The sequence below is a fragment of the Chrysochloris asiatica genome, unplaced genomic scaffold (genome assembly GCF_000296735.1).
Source record: "Chrysochloris asiatica unplaced genomic scaffold, ChrAsi1.0 scaffold00044, whole genome shotgun sequence".
Classification (NCBI taxonomy): domain Eukaryota; kingdom Metazoa; phylum Chordata; class Mammalia; order Afrosoricida; family Chrysochloridae; genus Chrysochloris; species Chrysochloris asiatica.
In genome coordinates this window covers 16,150,876-16,176,073 of record NW_006408562.1, presented here as the reverse complement: position 1 = coordinate 16,176,073, position 25,198 = coordinate 16,150,876, and the positions used below count along the sequence as shown (strand labels likewise).

The 25,198-nt window shown below is 40.9% G+C and overlaps 1 protein-coding gene and 1 pseudogene across 2 annotated transcripts in view; one reads left to right on the top strand and one right to left on the bottom strand.

Annotated features, from left to right (window-relative positions):
• The window catches only part of CUL3 (cullin 3), a 165,240-nt gene that overhangs the window by 48,019 nt on the left and 92,023 nt on the right, over positions 1 to 25,198 (top strand). For both annotated transcript variants that reach the window (XM_006861896.1, XM_006861897.1), the window contains one exon: positions 8,420 to 8,533. In XM_006861896.1, coding sequence (XP_006861958.1) covers positions 8,420 to 8,533 — 114 coding nt within the window. The remainder of the gene's footprint in view (positions 1 to 8,419; positions 8,534 to 25,198) is intronic.
• LOC102831717 lies at positions 23,227 to 23,700 on the bottom strand (annotated as a pseudogene).

The following is a 25,198-nucleotide window of genomic DNA, read 5'->3' as shown; positions in this document are numbered from 1 at the left end:
TCCTTTTCCAAGTTTCACATGCATATGGGGCTATGGAAAATACAGTGGTTTGGGTCAGGCTCACCTTAGTCCTCAAACTGACATCTTGGTTCTTGAACACTGTAAAAAGGTCTGTGCAGCAGATTTGCCTAATGTAATTTGTTGCTTGATTTCTTGACTGCTGCTTCCATAAGTGTTGATGGCTGATCCAAGCAAAAAAAAAAAAAGACTTTGATAACTTCAATTTGTTGTCCATTTATCTTGATGTTATTTATTGGTCCATTGGTGAGGATTTTTGTTTTCTTTACATTGAGTTGCAACCCATACCAAAGGCTGTGGTCTTTGATCTTCATCAGTATTTGAAGACTTCTTTACTTTCAGCAAGCAAGGTTGTATCATCTGCATATTGTGGGCTGTTGTAAGTTACTATGAATTCATTTTGGTGCAAATATTTTTTGAAATCCATGCATAGTTTTTTCTTAATATGCATTTTCCATTGCAGTTCAAGCTTACCAGTTGCTCCTAAGAAACCCAATAAGGGCCACTGTGGGTTGGAACTGACTCGACAGCACTTCACAACAACAATAGCTATATATTTTTCTTCTAAAGCAAAAGTTAATACATGACTTTAAAAAATCACAACCCAGAATTATATCAATAATAACATTGTTGTTGTTGTTGTTATGTGCCGTGGAGTCAGTTCCGACTCATAGCGACCCTGTACAGGGTTTCCCAGGCTGTAAATCTTTACGGGAGCAGAAAGCCTCATCTTTCTCCCGCGGAACAGCCGGTAGTTTCAAACTGCTGACCCTGAGGCTTGCAGCCCGATTCATAACCACTACGCTACCAGAGCTCCATAATAACATTACAAATATATATATTCATAATCTCAACATGAGTGTATACACATACATACAGGCGCTCAGTTGAGATTTTCATACATGTATTTGCACATACTCATGTTGAAGAGATTCTTCAAAGGTTAGTCATAGAAATTGGCTTCTGTGGCTCTTTCAAGCTAGTGGTTTCCTAATTCTTTTTGTCCCAAACTCCCCAACACATACACTTACAATACATTGTGATCCACTGTTTTAAGTTACTGCATCCTTTTTAAAATTAGTACCATGTATAACAGTTGGCTCTTAACGTCTCATTGTAGCTCTTGTCCACAATTGGACCCATCCTACTCTCAACTTCCCTGATGTTTCTTGTTCTTCTGTGTTTGTTCTTGCTTTGCCTTCATAGTCCTACTGATTGTCGGAATAGCATTCATGCAGGTTTTCTTAGGTATTAAGGATCTTATTTGAGCCCCAAGTCCCTTTGGGTCCTGATTTTTCTCGTTCTGTCCTATCTGTTCTCATTGTACTTTCAGTTTCTTAGTGATTTTAATAGTCATCATGCAGGCTTTAATTAATTAATTTACTTATTTGTAGTAATACTGGGTCTGGATCTTATTTGCGCCTCCAGCCTCTTTACTTCCTGATTGTTTTTGTTCTGCCATGTCTGTTCTTAATGTTAGCCTTCAAATTCCTGTTTATCTGAAATTGCCCTCATGCTGGTTTTCCTAGGTAATAATGAACTTGTTTGAGCTCCAGGTCCCGTTATTTCTGCTACCACCCTCTGCTGCAGCATTCCCTACTATATTTTTTGCTAGTGCAAAAAATAATGATGGTTGTCTAAGAGTATGAAATGAACAGTGTTACCCTGTTCTTCCATGTCCCCACTTTCTCTTTTCAACCTCTTGCATTTGTGTTTCATTTCTATCATTTAATTGCATGTGTTTGAACACAAATCTATTCAGATTATATAAATACTTTTTCTGGGACAGTAGTAGAGGGAAAAATATTTCCTCATAGATTGATCTCTATAAGAGGAAATTACAACTGATTTCTATAAGAGGAAATTACAAGAAGTATAGGTCAGACATTCATTTGACTTTTTTTTAAGTCATGTGTCTGTGTAATAAATTAAAAAATATGACAATTTAGCTCTTATTAGCTCTTTTCTACATAGTAAAATTCACTTTTGATTGGTCTAGATCATTTTTTAAGCATTATTCAAATAAGGATATTAAAACTTTATAACCTACAATACTAGGTGGTTGCATTTTTGTTATTTTTCTGAAAGCAAGTATAATTGTAAATTATAAATACCACATAAACTTTTTTTAACTTTTGATTGTGAATTGAATGAAGGGTTACAGACAAGATCACCAGCTTTACATCCATCACATCTTAATTTAGTTTCCTCTTGGTGATTGCAGTTCCCTCCCTGCTTCCTCCTTAGGGTTCCTGTTTGCATCCCACCCACCTTCCCATCTCTTCTCAACTTTGTCCTTAGGAAAATGTTGTCCTTTGAATATAAATGAATGACCATTCCCTGGTGAGCATTACCTTATTAGTGCTGTTGTTCCCATAAGTATGAATTGATTGCTGTCCTTTTTCTGTGTGTGTGGTGGGTGCTACTAGTTTCTTTGTTCCAAATAATTTTCGTTTTGTGTTTTTTTTTTTCATTTTAATTTCTGTTGTGTTAATGTTTACTGAGTCTTTCTGATTTTCTTATGTTTTTATTTTGACGTGAAGGGTGTATTAAGTTTCTTTGAGGTTACTCTGTAATTGGCAAATTTTTTCCCTACTTAACTAGTCTGTTTTATCTTGAAATCTACTTGGCTTCCTTGCCATTTGGAAGTTCTGTATCTACACTATCCCCTCTTTGTTTTTTAGTTGACTTCATTATACATTGATATATCTGATTCCCTATTTTCAGTCTTGTAAGGAGCTCTGGTGCGTAGTGGTTACGAATCGGGCTGCGAACCTTAAGGTCAGCGGTTCGAAACTACCAGCCGCTCCGCGGGAGAAAGATGAGGTTTTCTGCTCCCGTAAGGATTTACAGCCTCGGAAACTCTGTACAGGGTTGCTATGGGTCGGAACCGACTCGACGGCACTTAACAACAAGGAGCTCTGGTAGCGTAGTGGTCATGAGTCGGGCTGCTAACCTCAAGGTCAGCAGTTCAAAACTGCAAGCTGTTCCATGGGAGAAAGATGTGGTTTTCTGCTCCTGTAAACACTTACAGCCTTGGAAACCCTGTGCAGGGCTACTATGAGTCGAAACCGACTCCACGACACACCACCACCACCACCACCAGGCTTGCTTTACTTCAAATACTTTCATCTCTGAGTTGAGTTCTGGGTGGTGGTGTCATGTGTGGTAATCTCAGGTTGTTGTCTGCTATGTTTCTCAGTCCAAACAATACTCTTTAGCATTTTTTGTAAGGTTGGTCCAGGCATTCATTAAAAATTCCTTTAATTTCTGTATATCTGTAAATGTGCTGATTTTGTCAACATATTTGAGTGACAGTTTTCCCTGGTATATGATTCTTGGTTGGCAGTTTTTTCTTTCAGAGTTTTGTGTATGTCTTCCCATTGCCTTCTTGCCTGCATGGTTCTGCCGAGAAATCAGTTTAGTATTTCTGGTTCTTCTTTGTAGGTAACTTTTCATTTTTTCCTGAGCAGCTCTCAGGATTCTTTCGTTGTCTTTGGTTTGGGAAGTTTGATTATAATAGGTCTTTGGGATGTATCCTTTCTGGGTTTTGTTCAATTTTTTATATGCTTATCTTGGTTTGTTTGTTGTTTTTTTCATGATGTTAGGGGAAATTTCTTCTATTAACTCTTAACAATTTTTTTCTGTTTTTCTTATTGTCCCTTCCTGTATGGAATTTCAGTCACCCTCTAAGTCTTTGTTGAGTACAGGTAGTGCATCTGCCTAATCTGTGATCTTGACAGAAGTTGCTTACCACAGTGTCAGTCCATCTCTTTGATGGTTATCCTCTTTTTCGTTGGCTCTCCACTTTATCAAGCATGATGTCCTTCTCCAGGGTCTAGTCCTTCCTGATAAAGGTGTCTAAAGAAGTATGAGCGAGAAATCATACATAAATTCTTTATGGTATATTTTATCTTAAAATACTTAAAGCAGTAATTTTAAAGGACCTTTCTAGTTTATTACATGAACCTTTTATTTAATTACTAAATTTTCATTCATTCAATAAATATACCAGCACATTTACATGTTTGTGCTTGAAATCAAGTTAAGTTTTATACAGCTAACACATAAGCTAATTTTATAACAAAGGCATGTGTAGAAATTCATTTAAGTCACTTCATTGATTGGCTAGATATTGGGGTGTTTGTTACTTAAGTTTTTCTAGTACAGTTTGCTCTAGTAATGTTATGGTTTTAATTGCAATTCAAAATTTAGTGGTTATTTGAAGCTTGGTGCTACCTTTGAAATTTGCATATGACCATTCAGTGACAGACTTAATCAATTGAAACAAATGGCCTGTTATCCATTTTGCATTAAAATTTTTAACAAACAGTACTGTGAACAAATTGTGTGGGTTTATCACTCCTGATATGGTTAATATGCTTATGGAGAAAATGGATTTTGGATAATGTGTCTTGAAGTCAAGGTGCGTATTATTAGTCTTGTGAATAAACACATATATTATAAAAGTCTAAATTATGTGGTAGACAGGATGTATTTTTCCATCATTAAAATCTGATAGTGATCTTTTTTTCCTTAACATGAAGAAAAAATAATTGAGACATAATTTTCTCAATTTTAACTTACTCTACAATACAATTGTGTACATATATTTTTTCTTTGGCTCTTCTCACTTGTTTTAAACTAGATGTAATACAGAATGGTTTTTTATTTAGCATATATTTATCATTCAGGTTTATAGGTATCAATGTATCTCCACACATAGATGTAAAAAAATCATGTTTCTCAAAAAACGGCATGACTTCAGATTCTCCCCTACCTGAAAAAGTTTCACTCTGTTGTAAAGGATGTTTGGAGATAGAAGATGTGTGTTCAGACTGGAGTTAATAAGAGGTGTTAGACCATTGAAGTGGGTTGGATTTTAATTAACTGGAAAAGGTGGTAATTTAGTGCCATTTTGTTGTTGTTAAGTGCCATCTAGTCTATTCCGCTCCATACCAACCCTATATAGGGTTTCTGAGGAGCAGTTGATAAACTTGAATCCCAGAGGGCAGACATGTTACTTCTTCAAAATAAAAAGCTGGAAATGAAATCTAGATTTCCGAGAATATAATCATAAAATCTTTTCATTGAGCCAGCAGATTTGTTTCTTAGTCAAATAATCTTTCCATCAAGCCAGTACTATGTCTGAAAGAGGTAGTGGTCATTGTCCCCATATTGAAGAAAGTGTTATTACGCTTGTGGACTCTAGAAAGGAATTATTGATGTTTTGAATGTTGTTGTTGAGTATCGTGGAGTCGGTTCTGATTCATAGTTACCCTGCACAGGGTTTCCGAGGCTGTAAATCTTTATGGGAGCAGAAAGCCTCATCTTCCTCCCATGGAATAGCTGGTAGTTTTGAACTGCCGACCTTGAGGTTAGCAGCCCGTTTTGTAACCACTACACTGCCAGAGCTCCTTGATGTTTTTAATAGTCTCTTATAAATAGAATTCACTTAGAAAGGCATTCCAAATCCGAGAGAACTCTGTGCAAAAGCAAATAATCATGAAAGTGCTTACCGTGAGGGAGGGGAAGCATCCCATAGTGTTGGAGGGTGGAGATTAAATAAAGGTTGTTATATATGCCAAGAAGGAGCCCTCACGGTCAGTGGTGAAATTGTTATTATTGTTAAGTGTCTTCAAGTTGGTTCTGACTCTCAGTGACCTTGTATAGGGTTTCCAAGGAGCGGCTGGTGACCTTGAACTGCCGAAGCTGCGAATCAACCTTGCAGTCCAGCACATTAACCCAAAGCACCACATCGTAATTAGTCGACTGTTAACCGAAAGGTTCTTCCATTTTAATCCACCAGCTGCTCTCTAGGAGAAAGATGTGCCGGGTCAAAGATTTACTGCTGTTCTGTGCTGTTGAGTCCATTCTGACTCAGAGTCCCTGTGCACAACAGAGTGAAGCACTGCTATGTCCTACAACAGCCTCACAATTGTCATTATGTTTGAGCCCGTTGCTGCCACTGTGTCACTCCATCTCTTTGATGGTCTTCCTCTTATCATTGATCCTCCGCTTTATCAAGTATGTCTTCTGGTCTGGGCCTTCCTGATAGGAAGAAGTATGAGAGACAAATTCTTGTCATCTTTGCTTCTAAAGAGCGTTCTGGCTTTACTTCTTCCAACACACATTTGTTTGTTCTTCTGCTAGTCCGTGGTGTTTTTAAGATTGACAGCCGTGGAAATCCTAGGGAGTAGTTCTACTCTTGTCTGTAGGGTCACTGTGAGTCAGCATGGACTCGATTGCAGTGGGTTTGGTGTTTTGGTTTTCGATATATGTCATACATTGTTTAAAGTGCAGAAAGAACACACTGAAAAGCCAGAATTCCTGCTCTCATGGAGCTTGCATTTTAGAGGGAGAAATAATAGCAGAAAAATAATAGAATAGTGGTAAGTGGAGGTTCAAGCCGGATTCAGAAGAGGCCATGGAACAAGGGATATCATTACTGATGTCCGATGGATCTTGGCTGAAAGCAGAGAATATCAGAAAGATGTTTACCTGTGCTTTATTGACTATGCAGAGGCTTTCGATTGTGTGGCTCATGACAAGCTATGGACAACATTGCGAAGTATGAGTATTCTGGAATGCTTAATTGTGCTCATGAGGAATCTGTTCCTAGACCAAGAAGCAGTTGTTTGAACAGAACATGAGAACACTGAATGAATGGTTTAAAATTAAGAAAGGTGTGCAACAGGGTTGTGGTCTTTCACCATATTTATTCAACCTGTATGCTGAGCAAATAATCTGAGAAGCTGGGTTATATGAAGAAAACGTGGCGTCAGGATTGGAGGAAGTCTCATTAACAACCTGCGATATGCAGATGATACAGCCTTGCCTGATGAAAATGAAGAGGACTTAAAATACATACTGATGAAGATCAGTGAGCACAGCCTTCAGTATGGATTGCATCTCAATGTAAAGAAAACAAAACTCCTCACCACTGTACCATTAAACAACATTCTTATCAATGGAAAGAAGATTGATGTTGTCAATGACTTTATTATTCTTGGATCAGTCATCAACACTCAATGGACGCAGCAGTCAGGAAATCAAACGACTTACTGCATTAGGCAAATCTTGCAGAAGACCTTTTTAAAGTGTTGAAGAGCAAAGATGTCAGCTTGAGGACTGAGGTGCGCCTAACCCAAGCCATGGTATTTTCAATAACCTTATATGCATGCAAAAGCTGGACAGTGAATTAGGGAGACTGTAGAAGAATTGGTGCTTTTGAGTTAAGATGTTGGAGGGGAATATTGAAAGTGCCATGGGCTACCAAAAGAACAGATATGTGTTGGAAGAAGTGCAGCCAGAGTGCTCCTTGGAGGCCACAAACTTCGTCTCTCATACTTGGGACATAGGTCAGGGGGGAACAGTTGCTAGAGAAAGATACCATGTTTGGTAAGGTGGAGGGTCAGAGAAAAAGAGTAAGACCACTGCAAGATGGATTGGCAAAATGGCAATATCAGTGGGCTCAAGCATGGCAACAATTGTGAGGTTGGCCCAGGACCGGGCAGTGTTTCATTCTGTTGTGCATAGGGTCGTTATGAGTTGGTACTGACTCGATGGCACCTAACAACAAGAAGTACTATGAAATAATCTGCAGGGTAAAAGAGAAGACTTTAAAGGTGGTTTGAAGTGTGATGGTCCTAGAAGGGATCTCTGTGAAGTGAAACTTGAATAAAATAAGGGAATGAACTATGTCAGTAGAGGCAAAAGTGGCAGAATATGAATATAGTTTTATTCAGTCAGGATTCCATTATAGCTGGAGTTGTTGTTGTGGTTATGTGCCGTGGAGTTGGTTCCCACCCAGAGCGACTCTACAGGGTTTACGAGGCTGTAAATCTTTACGGGAGCAGAAAGCCTCATCTTTCTCCCACAGAACAGCTGGTAGTTTCGAACTGCTGACCTTGCGGTTTGCAGCCCGATTCATAACTACTATGCTACTAGAACTTGTTAGATAATGCTAATAGTTTATGCTTATTAACTGCTTACTGAGTGTTACTCAGTTCTAATACTAGTTTAAATTTAATCCTTGTAATACTGTTACAAGATGGATAGATAGTATTTCACATATTAGGAAGCCAATTCCCAGAAATTAAATAATTTATCCAAGGTCACACAACTAACCAGGGAACCAGGATTGAAGAGAAATAGTCTGGCTCCAAAATGTGCACTCATTCAAAGTCAAGGGAGTGGGAAGATGTGGTAGTCTGCTCTAGTTTTGCATAGCTCATTATGTATAGGTTATAGCTTAACATTTATCTACTAGTCTGTAACATATTTCTTTGACTTAATATTAAGAATTATGCTTAATATTAGTTTATTCAAACAATCATGTGCATGTGTACATGTGTATGTGTGTGTATACACGGACTGTAATGAACTCTTCTGTTAATAGGTGCGAGAAGATGTACTAAATTCATTGAATAACAACTTTCTTCAAACGTTAAATCAAGCTTGGAATGATCATCAAACAGCTATGGTGATGATTAGAGACATACTAATGTATATGGTAAGTAGAGTTTTTGTCACTTTCCTTTAAGAAGTTAACGTGTTTCAAAACACAGTGTCCTCTTTCTGTCATGTTATTTGACTGGGTGTTTGTCAGTTGTGTAAAGTAGTTTTAATGTATTTCCTTGGCAAGGGCCAAGCTCAGTCTATATGATTAGTAACTCCTACTTAATTTATATAGTTCAGGGTGGTTGTTATTAAGTGTCATCGAGTTGGTTCCAACCCATAGCACCCTTAGGAGCAGCTGCTGAACTTGAACTGTTGACCTTTGCAGTTCATACTGACTTTGCATTCCAGTGTATTAGCCCACAGTACCAGTTTAGGGTTGGGGAACATTTTTTCTGCCAAGGGCCATTTGGGTATTTATAACATAACTTAATATGAATTTATGTTGTTAGGAAAAAAGCTGTTAAATTTATTGAAATTTGAGTCCCGCCTATGGTTGCCTTGGCAGGGCCAGATCAAGATCAAATGGTTTCATGGGTTTATTCAGCCCATGGGCTGGATGTTCCCCACTCCGATATAGTTATCGAATTATTAGAATGGAAGACTGAAAGGGAAAGATTTTGTCCCCATTAGTGTCTTGTCCTAGTGTGATGCTGTAGTGCAGGATAGACACTGGACTGCTGATCTCAGTGTCTACAGTGCAAACCTATCAGCCATTCCTTGGAAACTGTATTCAGGGTCACTTGATGGCACTTAGCAATGACAACAGCACTTGTACTTTAAGGGAAATGTTGGAAAGCTTTATTTAACATCTTTTATTGAGTAACGGTAGTTGAATGACAACATGAATGATGGAAGCTGATTATTCTCTTACAGGTTTTTAAAACCTAATGTCCTTATATACATTAGTGAAGAGGATGTTGAATTAATATAAATATTTTTGTAGTAATTATATTAGAATGAGTGCCATCTGTCTGTCTTAACTCTAAAATCTCTAATAGTAAATTAGCTTTGATTGTAGTATATGATTGTAGCCAGTCTTGTTGAAGGAAATTAGTTTCTTCAGATATATTCCATTTTCCACTCATAATTAGCTATTTTATCAATGACAAGGAAAATCTTGTTTGACAAGACAATTTTGGAAGCTGTTTTAGCTGAGCTGTTTAATAACTTTCAAGAAATTAAAGTATCATTTTGTTGTTTTAACTAATACGATTAAAGAATGAAGCCAAGCTTATCCGGTCAGTGCAAGATTGTCTATTCTGGTGACTAGTTTGTTACTTCAGTGTTTATGTTTGGGAGTGAGACATGATGGTTTTCTTCCAAGTCTTTACTTCTCTTTCTATTTTTTAATCCAGTTGTGATGTAGTGATGAGAGAGCTTGGCTTAGTTTTTCTTTACTTGAGAGAATAATGATTATACTTCATTTCCAATGGTGGCAAATATAGCTGTAAAGTTTTTCTCTACTAAGTGAATTTAGTCAGTCCTATTGTTCTTAGTTTTATTTCAGGACCTTAGTGGCAAGGGAGGGTCAAGGAGAGGCTGCTTCATTTTTTCAGGGACTTGATAAAAGATATTACAGATCGTTTAGTCTTTCCGAACTTCTGTAGTCACTGTGGATTGTCATCTTAGGTTGACATCACACATAAAGACATCGTGGTGTCTGTCTGGCATATAAATGTGAAATCAATTATCTTGCTGATGATTTTCTTTGAGCTCTGGATTTGGTGAATGCTTTAACTTTCATATCAACTCTCATACAAAGATAGAAAACTACTTGTAATTTCGTGGTCCATTGCTCTGTTGACAAAAGAAACATTACAACAATGAATAAGTAAGTAAATAAAATTCCTTCTTTTTTTTGTAACTGAACTCATAAACTTTGTATCCTGACTCTACTTTTTTTTTTTTTTAAATGTTTTATTGTGAATTATATGATAAGTTTACATGAGAGAACTTTTGTTCTACATTCATTCCATCGTATATCTCATTGCCATGGTTCCATTCCTCTCCCTGCATCATATTCCGACCAAAGGGGATACCCTAGAAACCCGTCCTCTACACTTCCCCCACCAAGTCTTCGGCCCACAGTTCCTCTGGCTCTCTGGATCCAAAGTTCCCAGCTGCTTCATCTCTGGGTAGGGTCCCGCTCTCGGCGTTTCTCCGTTGGTGGTCCCAGAGACTGCTCCTAGACTGGAGAGATAATCACTACCTTCCTTGCTATACAGCATCTACCTTTGCATTTCCAACCCTCATAATCTGTCCTGATAACCATTATTCACTACAGTATCACGAGTAACTCATCTTTATTTCATTTCATCAGCTCCACCTAGACAGATTGGATAGTACTCACTGGTGATTCTGCCTTCCTCCATGCCCCCTAGCTCTAGGTTCCCTCTTGAAAGCTTGTAAGCCAGTCACTTCTTGCCTTTGTAGTCCCTCCCTCCCCATTTGGGCATCCAATGTCCAAGTTGCCCATCTCTGTCTACTCTTTGTGTGGAGGGGGTGGGAGTGTTTCTTGCTGTAAGGATTTTGTTGTCTCTTTTGAGTCACTGCATTCATAGGTCAAGTTCATCAGATTGAAGCAGCTCGATCCTCCCCCCTTTTCTTTCTTCTCCTGGTTGAGCTCTGATCATCCACTTATCCGGTCCAGGTCATGTGGGTACCATCTACAAGTGTGGGTGTTCTTGTGCGCATGCCCTCTCTTCCCATCAGCCGGCAGCTCCATTCTCCACTTGAGTCCTCTGTGGCCACGTCACTGACTCTGGGCCCAGGAGTCCTCAGGTCGCCTCACACTGCTTGCCTCCCAGGTCCCCAGCCGGGTCCCCAGAAGCCCACTGAATATTGTAAGCCTTAGCTCGCCGCTTCATTGCTGCCTTTACCCCACTTCTCCCCATCGGTGATGCGTGTTGTCACCAATCTGAGCGTGCATTTCCACTGAGTCTCAGTCTTGGATGGGGGCCTGCGTTGGTAGGACCCACCCGACCAACTGCCCCAATGTCTCCTAGGGAAGCGACCGTTTGTTCCTGTAGTAGATAGTCCATCTGCCTCCATTGTATCATATTTTTCCTGTAGGTCTTTCATTTGAGACGTATCTTTTGTTCTCGCTGCTCCAGGCTGGTCAGCTCGTCCTTTCAAGTGGAGATTTCTCATCTTTGGTGATCTGGATATGGTTCTGGTTTCTACCTATAGTTTTAAGTATTGCAAAGGCTCCACAGGAAGCCTCGTTCACTGGGTATGCTGTAGCCCCATTTTAGGTATTCCAATCAGTTGAAGGCAGAAGACGGACTTACAAGCCTTCTAGTGTGATGTTTCTGACTATTCCTTTCTCTCCCCCTTCAGTGTCTCCTCTATATTATAATGCAAGGAAAACCGAGATTCAAAAAACAGCCAAGCATCCTAACACGATTCCCCGCCCATTCCAACCATGACTCAATCCCTGTATCTCTCAGAGCCCTGGAGTTCCAAGGCTGTGCATATATCGTCCTTTATCTCGGTCCCATTTGGCCCATTCATACTTGCTCATTTGTTCTCCCATCTGCCCTATTTCTTCACTTCACTCTCCCTCCCTGTATATTGCCCCCCTCCCCAGCTCTCCTGTGTCCCAATCCCCGCCCTGTGCCCCACCCTCCCCCCTTCCCCCCACCCATCACCAATTTCCCAGCAACCAATAAGGAGTTCTGGTAGCGTAGTGGTTACGAATCGGGCTGCGAACCTTAAGGTCAGCGGTTCGAAGCTACTAGCCGCTCCGCGGGAGAAAGATGAGGCTTTCTACTCCCGTAAGGATTTACACCCTCGGAAACCCTGTACAGGGTCACTATGGGTCGGAACCGACTCGACGGCACTTAACAACAACAACAACAACCAAAACTTCCCCCTAACCCCCTTTAGTATAATTTCTTTTTCTTAGTCTTTTGCAGTAGTGGTCCCATGCACTAATTTCACTCAGCATAATGTCCTCAAGGTTCATCCATGTTTGGCAGTGGCTTGCTGCTTCCTTGTTATTCTTCAGTGTAGCATAATATTCCATTGTGTGTATGTACCATAATTTGTTTATCCATTCTTCAGTTGATGGGCACTTTGGCTGCCTCCATCTTTTTGCTATTGTAAATAGTGCTGCTATGAACATTGGTGTGCATATATCTTCTCAGATTGTGGCTCTTTATTCTTGTGGGTAAATACCAAGTAGAGGAATTGCTGGATCATAAGGTATTTCTGTTTTCAACCTTCTGAGGAAACCCATATTGCTTTCCAGAGAGGTTGGACCATTCTGCAGTCCCACCAGCAATGCAGGAGTATCCCAGTCTCTCCACATCCCAGCCAGCATTTATTGTCCTCTGTATTTTTCATCTTTGCTGTTATTGTTGGTGTGAGATGATATCTCATTGTTGTTTTGATTTGCATCTCTCTAATGGCTAGTGATCGTGAGCATTTCTTCATATGCTTGTTGGCTGCCCGAATCTCTTCCTTAGTGAAGTCTGTCTCTACTTCTTATGTGACCATAGTTTAGAAGTTAATTTGTACCTCAACTTCCTCATTTATAAAATAAAAATAATTGTACCTATTTGGTAAGTTGGCACTATAAAATGGGTTCAAATCCACCACCCATTTCTGTGAACCCTATCTGTGAGTCGGAACTGACCCGAAGGCACTTAACGACAATTTGGTAGGGTGGTGCTGAGGTTTAATTGAGCTGTTTATGTTGACTTGCAGGGCCTGACTCATAGTAATATTAAAAATTAACTAGTATGACGATTTCTTGTTCTTTTTGGTAATGACACAACTCTATGTAAAGCCAGCTCCATACCTTACCATGAGCTCTCTGGGCGGAACTATCACATGGGACCAACAGTCCCAGTATCTGTTCACTATGGCCTGGAACTGGCAGTCCCAGTATTTGTTCAGCATCACAGGCTCCAGTGCGCTCTCCACAGCGTCCAGCAGTTGCACTCTTTTTTCCCTCTAGTCCACTTGCTTCACTACTTTGAAACCGTTATTTTTCTTCCGTTACCATGACTCTCCTCTTGATCCCTCACCTTTCTCAGAGAAAAGATAAAACATTAGATGGAAACTCTTCATTTTTTTCCATGGAAGCTGCAACTTGATCAGCATTTTCTCTCGTATGTTTAATCTCTTGTTTTAACAGACGCCAGTGTCCAGCCTCCTGACAAAGACCATTTTTCCTTCTACCTGTTCTTTGGATCACATTCTGCTGCCTAAGGCATCTAAGTATTTTCTTATATTTTTAAAAGGTTCTGTTATGTTAAGTCGATCTTACTTCGTATTAGACATGTTCAAGCCATATCCATCTTGAAAACAAAATTCCATTAAATATGCTGGTGGATTTCTGGACTGCTTCCCAGAGTCGCTCATCTCATTCACAGCTTAACTGACTCATGAGAAGTGTTGACACTTGCTATCTCCCTGTTTTCATCTTCATTCAAGCTTTCATTCAACTATTCTGTTCAGTGATGCCCTTATTATAAGGATCACCTTGATGTCTGCACATCTTGGAATGTGAAGATCACTCCTAATCCTCATCTTCCTGGACCTCTCAGCAGTGTTTGATACAGTTGACCATTACTTTCTTTCTACGTGTTGTTTCCTTGATTTCTGTGATAACAAATCACTTGCTTGTTTTGTTATCACATATTATGCCTCCTGTCTTTCTGATTATTTCTTCTCAATCTCTCCTCTTCTTCCTCTACCCTTTAAATAGAGGCGTTTTTGCAGCTTCATCCTAGACTTCCTTCTTATAGAATAGACTCTTCATCATATTCACTCATTTAGGGCCTCTGTGCAGATGATTTCCGAATTGTGGTTCCAGCTTCATTCTGTGAGATTCAACTCATACGTTTATTTGTCTAATTCCTGGCTCTTCTCATTTTCTGAGAAATCCTTCCAACTTTGTAGGTTCAAGTACGCTTACAATCACAATCATTCCATTTGTTTATCCCAGAAACCTGAGGAATTACTTCTTCCTTTCTCCATATATCATTTATTGCTGTTGTCATCAAGTATTTTTGTTATTTCTACAGTCTGCAGTTTCTTTCTGCTTGCATGTCCACTACCTGAGGCCAAGGAGTCTTGGTGTGGCACTGTAGGATGTGCACTAAATTGCAAGGTTGGTTTGAACCTCAAGGCAGGCAGTTCCATCTCACCAGCTGCTTCTCGGAAACCCTATACAGGATTGCTGTGAGTTAGACTGAATATATCTGAAGGCACTTTACATCAACAACAAGTTGAGGTCAAACCACCTTCCATCTCTTATGGAGTGTATTCATTAGGGCCCTCTCTATTCTCTTCACTGGGTTGCCCATATTAAGGCTCAGATCTGAACATGGTACTCACTGATTGCTGAAATCCTAATATATTGGAATCCTCACACATATATTCAGAATGTTTCCTTTCTGTGTGGCTTGTTGCTACTCATCTTTCAAGTCTTGGCTTAAATTTCTGGCACACTTTCCCTAAATACTTGTCCTGCGTGCAGTTACTCTCATTGTATCAGTACTGTTTGTTAATGACATTTACACAACTGTTATTAACAAAAGCTTAATGTATGCTTTTCCCACTAGACGGTGGACACTGGGTTACCTCTCTGCATGTAATACCTAGGCACTCATACCTTAAACTAATACACACAGCCTTTGTATAGTGCATTTTTTCAGTTGATTATGCTTTTCCAAAATTCTCATTAAAAATATAGGCTACTTTAAGCAAGGAGGGGAGTGATTAATTTTGCAGTCTAGGAGCGCTTGTCCCTGGGACCATAAGGGAGAAGAGCGGAGAGTGGGACCCTACCCAGAGAAGCAGTGACGCCAGAGATGGAGACAGAGACGATGATGTGGAGAGATGGAGCAGCTGGGGACTTTAGACCCAGAGAGGGAGAGAGGCTGTGTGTTGACGACCGGGGTGCAGGTTTGTAGGGTATACCCTTTGGTTATTTGATGCTGCATGGAGGGGATTGTAACGATGGCAATGAAACGATATATGATAGGATGAATGTAAAACTAATGTTCTCCCATGTAAGCTATCACATAATTCACAAAACATTAAAAAAAAAAACCATAAGATAGGCTACTTTACATTCAGAAAGAAACTAAAGCATTTATAAAGCATTTTCAAGTTCCACAAGCTAAAATACTTAAGGAGCTCCGGTAGCATAGTGGCTACAAATCAGGCTGCTAACCTCAAGGTCAGCAGTTCGAAACTACCAGCTGTTCCGCGGGAGAAAGATGAGGCTTTCTACTCTCGTAAAGATTTACAGCCTTGGAAACCCTGTACAGGGTCGTTTTGAGTCAGAACCGATTCCATAGCATATAACCACCACCATGTGTTGGGGTCTGGGTCCAATTAAAGACATTTTTTCTAAAATTAAGGTAAAATTTATATACATCGAAAAGGATAAAAGTAATTAATGTGTTCAGAGTTGAAATAAATATTGTAATGTGTAGTTACCAGGGAGGATTACCAAATCATTGGGGCCTAGAAGATGGGATAACATAGAGACAGTGAAATTTGTGGTCTGTGTTATGTCTCCTGTAGATTTTGATGCTTTATAACGTTCATAAAACATTTCTATATAATATTCTAGATTGCACATTCAGGAAAGTTTGAAAATAGCCACATGCTGGAAATGCACAGATGCATTGCTTATGAATCTTTCTAGCACATTCTCTGCTATCACAATGACAACTTAGGAGAAAACAGGAATCCAGTAGCTTTGGGGCCATTAGAGTCACACCTCTTTAAATTTTTTTCAACTTTTCTCTACTAGAAGAATCTTTTCAAAACAGTGTTTCCCTGTATGTGCTCTAAGATTGCATCAATGTCTGGCAATACACAATGCTCTGACATCTTTTTATGGTTGTTGTTGTTAAGTGCTGTAGAGTGGGTTCCGAGATTGAACTGTCGACCTTGTGGTTCAAACTGGCCTTGCAGTGCACTGTACCACACTGGGACTCTATTTAAAATAAAATAATCATTATAAATACTATAAAGGTTAAGTGTTTTGTGCTTGGTAGTCCCTCCCATCCTCTGCCTTTCATTTCAGTTGCAAAAAAATAAGTAGATCCGTAAATATCTCAGCCATTGTGCCCTGTGAACTCTTGAGTTCTGTGTATCGATTAGCAGTCACTGACATTGTGTTTAGGTGGCCAAATAGCTTGACAGCACATAACAGTAATAGCAATAGTCAGTATGGAGAATGCTCTTGTGGTAAAGTCAGAAATAGAGCACACATTGCTTAGTGTCATAAAGGAAATGAAACTTTTGTAGATAAAGTGGATTGTTGCTAATATACATGGGAAGCTTGTTGTTGTTAGGTGCCATCGAGTCGGTATTGCCCCATAGCTACCTGATGCATAGCAGAACGAAACACGGCCCAGTTCTGCGCCAGTCTTATAATTGTTGCTACATTTGAGCCCATTTCTGCTTGCCACTGTGCCAGTCCATCTAATTAGGGGTCTCCCTGTTTTTCTCTGACCTTCCACTTTACCAGACATGATATCCTTCTACAGGGACTGATCCCTTCTGATAGTATGAGAAATGACGTCTGGCCATCCTGACTTCCTAACAGCATTCTGGCTATACTTCTTCCAACACAGATTGGTTTGTTCTTTTGGCAGTCCATGGTACTTTTAATATTCTCCTTCAGCACCAAAAATCAAATGCATCAATTCTTTTGCGGTCTTCCTTATTCACTGTCCAACTTTCACATGCATATGAGGTTACTGAAAATACCGTGACTTGGGTCAGATGTAGTTTAGTTTTCAAACTGACAACTTCGCTCTTGAACACTTTAAAGAGGTTTGTGCAGCAGATTTGTCTAATGCAATACTTCGTTTGATTTCTTGACTGTTGAGTGTTTGATGGTTGATCTGAGCAAAATGAAGTCTTTGACAACTTCAGTCTTTTCTCCATTTTAATGGATGTTTATTGGTCCAGTGGTAAGATTATTTTGATCCTTTCTAGTTAATCCCTTGCCTTTCAAAGCTGAAAGTGAACAGGTCGATGTGGTATCTAGGGTATGCTATGAAGGAAAAAGGAGGGTGTTGGGTTCGGGGATATGAATTTGATGGCAGTTTTCTTTAAGAATTCTTAAAGTGGATTGGCAGAACCTTTGCTGTCTATGAGTCCCTTTGTATTATAAAGTAAACTGGACAAAGATATAAATGTTTCTTAGCCATAAGTAAACACCTTGAGGGGAGTGAGTTACCAGGTTTGGAAGCTTAGGATCGCAGTCACAGGGGACATCTAGGTCAGTTGTCATAACATAGTTTTATAAAAACAGTGTTCTGCTATCCTACTGTGTTGAGTAGCAACCATCTAGCTACCATCTAAGATGAAACTAGTGATCTGTCCCCTTCCAGAGCAAAAAACAGTGAAGAAAATGAAAGATCCAGGAAACGTTTAGTCCAGAGGAGTAAGTGACCATGTGACATGTGACCCACAGTCTCCACTATGTATAGGGCAGAAGCACTAGATAGTGTTTGGCTGCTACTACTTACTGCTCTGTTTGGGGCCAAACTGGAGAGAGAATGTAGAGAGAATAAAAGTTAGAATCCTAGAGAAAAGGACCAGAACTTATTGGGGATGATGAGACTTAGTGGAGCCCTTGAGATGTGGCCCTTAGACACCCTTCAAACTGAAAGTGAGCCCACCCTGGAGATCACCTTATAACCAAACAGAGAGACCTGTAAACGGAACAGTTCACACTTTGGGGGAATGTACTGGCAAGGTAGTGGTTATGAATTGGTCTGCGAAACTCAAGGTCGGCAGTTCGAAATTACCAGCTGTTCCACAGGAGAAAAATGAGGCTTTCTGCTCCCATAAAGATTTGCAGTCTTGGAAACCCTGTGCATGGTCGTTATGAGTCGGAACTGACTCCATGGTATTCAACAACAACTGCTCAGAACAAGTAACCATATGAGATCAAAAGGGCAGCATTTCCCTCAAATAAACCTCAGAAGGCAGGAAGGGGCAGGAAAGAAGGGATGAAGGGAAACTCTGGGAGGAGGTGGGAAGAGTGCTATTATATTTGAGTGCGTTGCAACTAATGTTATGCAAAAAAAAAATGCATATAAATTGTTGAATGGAAAACTTAACTTGCTCAGTAAATTTTTACCCAAACCACAATTTGAAAAAAACAGCTATAATGTGTGTGTGTGTGTAGGGGCGGGGAGGAGATTACCACCTAGTAAATATTATGAGACTGTTCTAGAAACCAACTCAGTGATACTGAACAACTTTTTTTTTTTTTTTTTTTAAGCTTGTGTTTTGAATTAAATAATTGCTTATAGGGCAGAACATGAGTTTTGTACTCATTTTGTTTAATTGTAATTATTGCAATCCCTTCCATGCACCACTGGTTAACATTATTTGCCTCTATTCACTCTTTTTCTTTCTTTTTAAAATATACTCAAAAATAAGCAGGAATATGTAATAATTTAAACCACCAAAGGGAACATTTGGCAAGCCAGCCTCTTGCCCACTGGCACACAGACTTTCTCTTTCCGTGAGGCTAGAGTCCTCAGCTGCTCAATCTCTCCATATCATCACCTCTGCCTCTGTCTCAGGTATCCTTGCTTCTCTGGTTAGGATCTCAAGTTCCCCTCATGCTCTTCCCTCTTGATGGTCCTAGGGCCCTCTGTTCCTGGAATGCAAGATTAACTATTTTCCTTCTTTGTTACATATCTCCTACCTTTACAGTTGTGACTACTGCAATTAGTCATGATAACAGTTACTCACTGTTGAATCAAAATAATCCTATCCCCATCTGCCACCAGACCCATCTAGACAAGATGAAAACTATTCAGTAGGGATTCTACCTCCTTCCCCCCTGGCTCTGAAACTAAACTCCCTCTTGAAAATTTGTAAGCCAGCCACTTGGTGCCTTTATAAGGTACACCCCCCCCCCCCCCCCCCCCCCCATTTTAGGTAGCCGATGTTTAAATTGCCTGTGTGTACCGAAGAGATTGACTTGATCTATGATGTGAAGACTCCTACCATCTCATTTGGTATTTTGTATCAAACTTTGTTACCTTCCTCTAGTTGAGTTCTGATCATCAAGCCATCCAAGCTAGGTCAAATGGTTTGTTGTTATTGTTGTTAAGTGCCGTCGAGTCGGTTCCGACCCATAGCGACCCTGTACAGGGTTTCCGAGGGTGTAAATCTTTACGGGAGTAGAAAGCCTCATCTTTCTCCTGCGGAGCGGCTGGTAGTTTCGAACCGCTGACCTTAAGGTTCGCAGCCCTATTCGTAACCACTACGCTAGGTCAAATGGTACTGCCTGCAAATTTGGTTATTCTTGTGCGCCTCCCCTCACTTAATATCAGCTGGATGCTTCCCTCTCAGCTCTAGCCCTCAGTTGTCTATGGGCTCAGGAGTTCCCGAGTCTCCCCAAATTTTGGACCAATCAGCCCAACCTCTTCTCACTCTCATTTCAAGGTCGACAGGAGACTGTGGAACATGGGTGAATTTAGCCCATCTCTTCATTGTTGCCTTTCCCCAACTTCCACTCACAAGCAGACCAAGGTGGTCACCAATGAGCTTACAAGTCGGCTTGTGTGTTCCTGCCGAGTTTCAGTCGTGGAGGGGGTTTTTCCTGAATGGCCTTGATGGCTCCTAGGCCTGCTCATTTTTCTTGTAATAGCCAGTCTGCCTTTTTTTTTTTTTTTGTTTTTCTTTTTTTCCTGTTGGTCTTTCGAGAATTATCTTCTGTCCTTTAGTTGCTCCGGGTTGGTCTGCATGTCCTTTCAAGTGGGAATGTCTCACCTCCGAAGGTTCTGGATGGGACTCAGGATTCCACCTAAGATTCCATACTCTACAAAGACTCAACAAGAAGTCTTATTTTACTGGGAAAATACTGGAAGCCTTTTAGTTATTCCAATCAGTTATAGGCTGAAGACGGACTTACAAGCTTTCTGTAATGATATTTCCTGTCATCCTTTCTATTTTACTTAAATGTCTGTTTTACAATAGTGAGCAAGGGAAACCAATACCCACAGGGTAGTCAAGTACCTTAACATTATTCTCCCGTAAAGATTTACAGCCTCTCTATGAGTCGGAGCTGTCTCCACGGCACACAACCACCACCACCACTATGTAGTTGGTACCAACTTCATCGCGACCCTATGCACAACAGAATGAAACACTGCCCGGTCCTGTGCTAACCATAACTTCATTTGAGCCAGTTCTTGCTGCCACTGTGCCAATCCATATTGCTGGGGGGTCTTCCTCTTTTTCTCTGATCCTCTACTTTACCAAACATGATCTCCTTCCTAACAATATGTCCAAAGTATGAGACGAACTCTGGCCATCCTGGCTTTTAAGGAACATTCTGGCAGTACTTCTTCCAATACAGATTCGTTTGTTCTTTTGACATTCCTTGGTACTTTTAATATTGTCCTCCATAACTCAAATGCACCAGTTTTTCTATTGCCTTCCTTATTCATTGTCCAACTTACACATGTGGTAAGGTTATTGAAAATACCATGGCGTGGGTCAGGCACAACTTAATCCTTAAACTGACATCTTCGCTCTTCAACACTTTAAAGAGATCTTGTGCAGCAGATTTGCCTAATGCAATATGTTTTGATTTCTTGACTGCTGCTTCCATGAATGTAGATGGTTGATCTGAGCAAATTGATGTCTTTGACAGCTTCAATCTTTTCTCTATTTATATGGATGTTGTTTATTGTTCCAGTGGTGAGGATTTTTGTTTTCTTTACATTGAGGTGCAATCCATACTGAAGGTTGTGGTTTTTGATCTTTATCAGTAAAGTTATTTTCAGTCCTCTTTACTTTCAGAGAGGTTGTATCATCTGCATATTTCAGGTTGTTAAATAAGTCTTCCTCCTATCCTGATGCCACGTTTTTTCTTCATACAATCTAGCTTCTTGGATTATTTGCTTAGCATACAGATTATTAAATAAATATTATAGTCACAATCCTTGCATACACCTTTACTGATTTTAAACCATTATGTGTTCCCTCATCCTGTTCAAACAACTGCTTCTTGGTCTATGTACAGGTTCCTTGTAAGCAGGCTTTCTTGGGGTTGGTCTACTTTTGGTTTGCCTTTATTTTCAGGTGACCCAGGACAAAGCCCTTCTGGGATTTCAGCTGAGAACCTGGAGTGTTCACCAGCTTTACTCGTCCCATTACTGTGCCAACACTACCAAACGTCTCTTGCTCTTTAGTCTCCCAGTGCAGCTTTCAGGGTGGGTTTTGTGGGGTTTTTTTTTTTACTCATCACACATTTATTGTACATTTTCACTATCTGGATGTGCCACAGAATTGGGGGCACAGGGTGGGGGAATAGAGGGGCAGGGGGTGCTGGGATAATATGGGGGGTCTAGAACACAGTGCCCCCACCCCCAGCATCTCTCCCTACCCTTTCACACCACAGATTTGATGTCTCTGCTCCTCCTCCACATAGAAAATCTCAGTGTGAGGGGAAGAAAGAGTTTGGGGGTCCCCTCCAGTGGCAGGTTAAGGGTCTGTACCCTCAGACCCCTAAAATTGTGTCATTAAAAAAAATATTTGACTCTTCATCTACCACTTCATCTAAAGAAGGGATGGCTCTCTCTGGGCTCCACCACTAGGAGAAGGCAGAGGATCCCTGTTTTCCAGCAAGTCCCTTATACACATTGGCAGTGATTAGTACTCCCACCCTAAATTCAGGGGGGCAGTCAGAGAAGCTGGGCAGTGATGGGGATAATACCCCCTAGAGGAAAGGTTTTCAGTCCTACCTACCCCCAGAGGTGGGGGTAGAGGTGGGGCTAGAGATATCAGGCAGAAATTGGGGGGATTCTCTGCCCTGCCCCATGCCTCCCCAAGGCAGTGATAACCCTCCAACACTGGTAGCCACCCTCCCAAGAGAGACAGGATTGTGGCCAACCACAGCTCTCCTGGTGGGAAGAGGAGGCAAATCAGGCAGATGGGAGGGAGGGAGACCCCATGGGAATGTCAGTTGACTTCCCCACATGAAAACTGTGGAGCAGGAGTATGGGGAAAGACCCTGAGTGTCAGAATTATTGGCCCATCATAACACACTGAACTCCAAGACACTTACACACCAGCTGGGGACAGGGAGAAGAACGGACAAGAGCTTTGGAAAATGGGGGCAAGGGAGGCAAACTGGACTAGATGAGAGCCTAGGAGGAGGGTCGTTCTAGGGACCAGAACAGCTTGGTTCCCCCAAAAGCCTAAACTGCTCACCACCCTGCAGGTAATGTTGCGCAAATGAAAGTGTGATACAAGGACCAATGGGGACTCCTCAGTTAAAAAAAAGAAACACAAGTTGAGAAAGTGAAGAAAAGAGTGATGGAACAAAAAAGAGATGTCAGTATGCTAATGATCTGTTAATCAGCATGCTGTAAGCTCCCAGGAGACCCTGGGATTCTTAGGACCAAGTGGGGCCAGTCTCAGAGCCTCCCAATGAATGCAAAGGAGATGCAGCTAGGGAGTTCTGGACAGTTGCTTTTTTGTTTTAAGGAGAGGGATGGGTGGGACAGGGGTGAGAAGAAGGCCAGGGTAGGAGGAAGGATCAGCTAAATCCAAGGAAAGGATGCAAATGAGGGGACTTGGGGCTGGTCAGGAAGAGAGGAAGGTAATGAGAGAAAGAGAGGAGGTGATGGGAACCTCAGGAAGGAGTGTTAAGGAAAACCGGAAAAAATCTTCTAGTGATAAAACTACAAACAGACCAAATATATATAATATATATGTATAAATAACAGCTGGCTATTTACAAGGGGGCACACACGGATACGGATCCAGGGGGCTTGGAAGATATGGCTGAGAGGTGGAGGAGTGGCTGGGGTTGGGGTGATGAGGCCCCTCTCTAGGCAGGGCAGGCTCCTCAGGGGTGTAAGTGCTGAATTAAGTGATGATGATGAGGATGATGGCGCAAATCATTCCTAAGATGATCATCATCTTGAGGTTTTTCCACCGGTATTTGCGTATGAGCTTAGCTGCACTTGTTTCAAACTGGGAGGTCCCTGCCTGGAGTGGATCTGCACGGTCATCCGGTTCCGATAGCTTTTGGTCCAGCTCCAGGACTTTGTCCACGTTCACCCTCATGATGTCTTACCACCTCGTCCACCTGGCCTGAATCTGTTGCAGTCTCCTATTACTGGTGATATATGGAGGGGGCGCTGGGGGTCCTCCCTCCCCAGCCAGGGTGGCAGGGGGTGCGGTAGCAATGGTAGCAGACATGGCGGAGGCAGCGGGCGGAGGACTTGGCAGTGGCAGTTATGGTGGTGGCAGCGGCCCAGGGCATTGGTTTTTTGGGTAGGAGTTTGATTTGTTATATTTTTTTTAATGATTTTTAAAAAAAAAAATATCTTGCCCTGTTGTTTATGTGAGGTGTCAGTGAACATCTTGATGGAACATTGCTTATGGAAATCCTACATTTCTTTTCTTCATAATATGCTGACCTCTTAAGGCCTAACTGTTTAATAGTTAATCTCAGCTTTGGCTTCCTTCTTGACCTATTGTTATGCATACCCTAAATATATCACAGTGACCCAAGGGAATGAGCAGAAGCAAATGAGAAGCCCTCTTAGATATTTGTCTTTTCTCCAAAATTTTGATTCCTCAAGTCTAAGTTGTGTTTATTACTCTTTGATGTTTTTAAACAGTTGGTGGATTTAATTTTTTTTTTTTTAATGCAGGTTTTGTAGTTATTCTTGGCAGGGGAATTGGCCTTATAAAAGCTATTCTTTCAAAACTAGCAGTGGAGTAGCATTTTGAAGTAAGTGTTATTTTATAGATGAAGACCCAGATACACAGATAATAAGGCCCACTTAGCGAAGGTCAGAGACATGATTCAGACAGACTGGCTCTTGAATTGGTGCTCTGCTAACCACTGGACTTTAGTGTTTTCTGAAATACTTTTCTTTCCCAGAAGTTAGTCTTATGATTTCATTGTCCTGAGACTGAGGATCTTTTATATAGGGGCTGTTCCCTATTCTGTTTCCCCTTCACTCATCCTTATATCATTTACAGTTGGAGTAAAGAACATTGTTGCCATAAAGCCAGAAGTATTCAATTTCCACATTTTTGTTGTTGTTAGGTGCCATTGAGTTGGTACCGACCCATAGTGACCTTATGCATAGCAGAACGAAACCTCACTACTGTTTCCACGCTTGATTCCGTTGATGCTGACACTTGGCCAATCAATCTCATTGGGGGTCTTCCTCTTTTTCTCTGACCCTCTACCTTACCAAACATGATATCCTTCTCCAACAACTGGTCCCTCCTGACAATATATCCGAAGTATGAGAGACGAAGTTTGGCTATCTTGGCGTCCAAGGAACACTCTGGCTACACTTATTCCAAAACGGATCTATTGGTTCTTTTGACAGACCATGGCACATTCAGTATTCTCCTCCAGCACCATAACTCAAAAGCATCAGTTCTTCTACGGTCCTTCGTATTCACTGTCCAGCTTTCGCATGCATATGAGGTTATTGAAAATACCATGGCTTGGGTCAGGTGCACCTGAGTGTCCTCAAGCTGACATTTTTGCTCTTCAACACTTTAAAAAGGTCTTTTGCAGCAGATTTGCCTAATGCAATATGTTGTTTGATCTCTTGACTGCTGTGTCCTTGAGTTGATACTTGATCCAATGATAAGAATGTTTATTGGTCCAGTGGTGAGGATTTTTGTTTTCTTGACATTGAGATGTAATCCATACCAAAGGCTGTGCTCT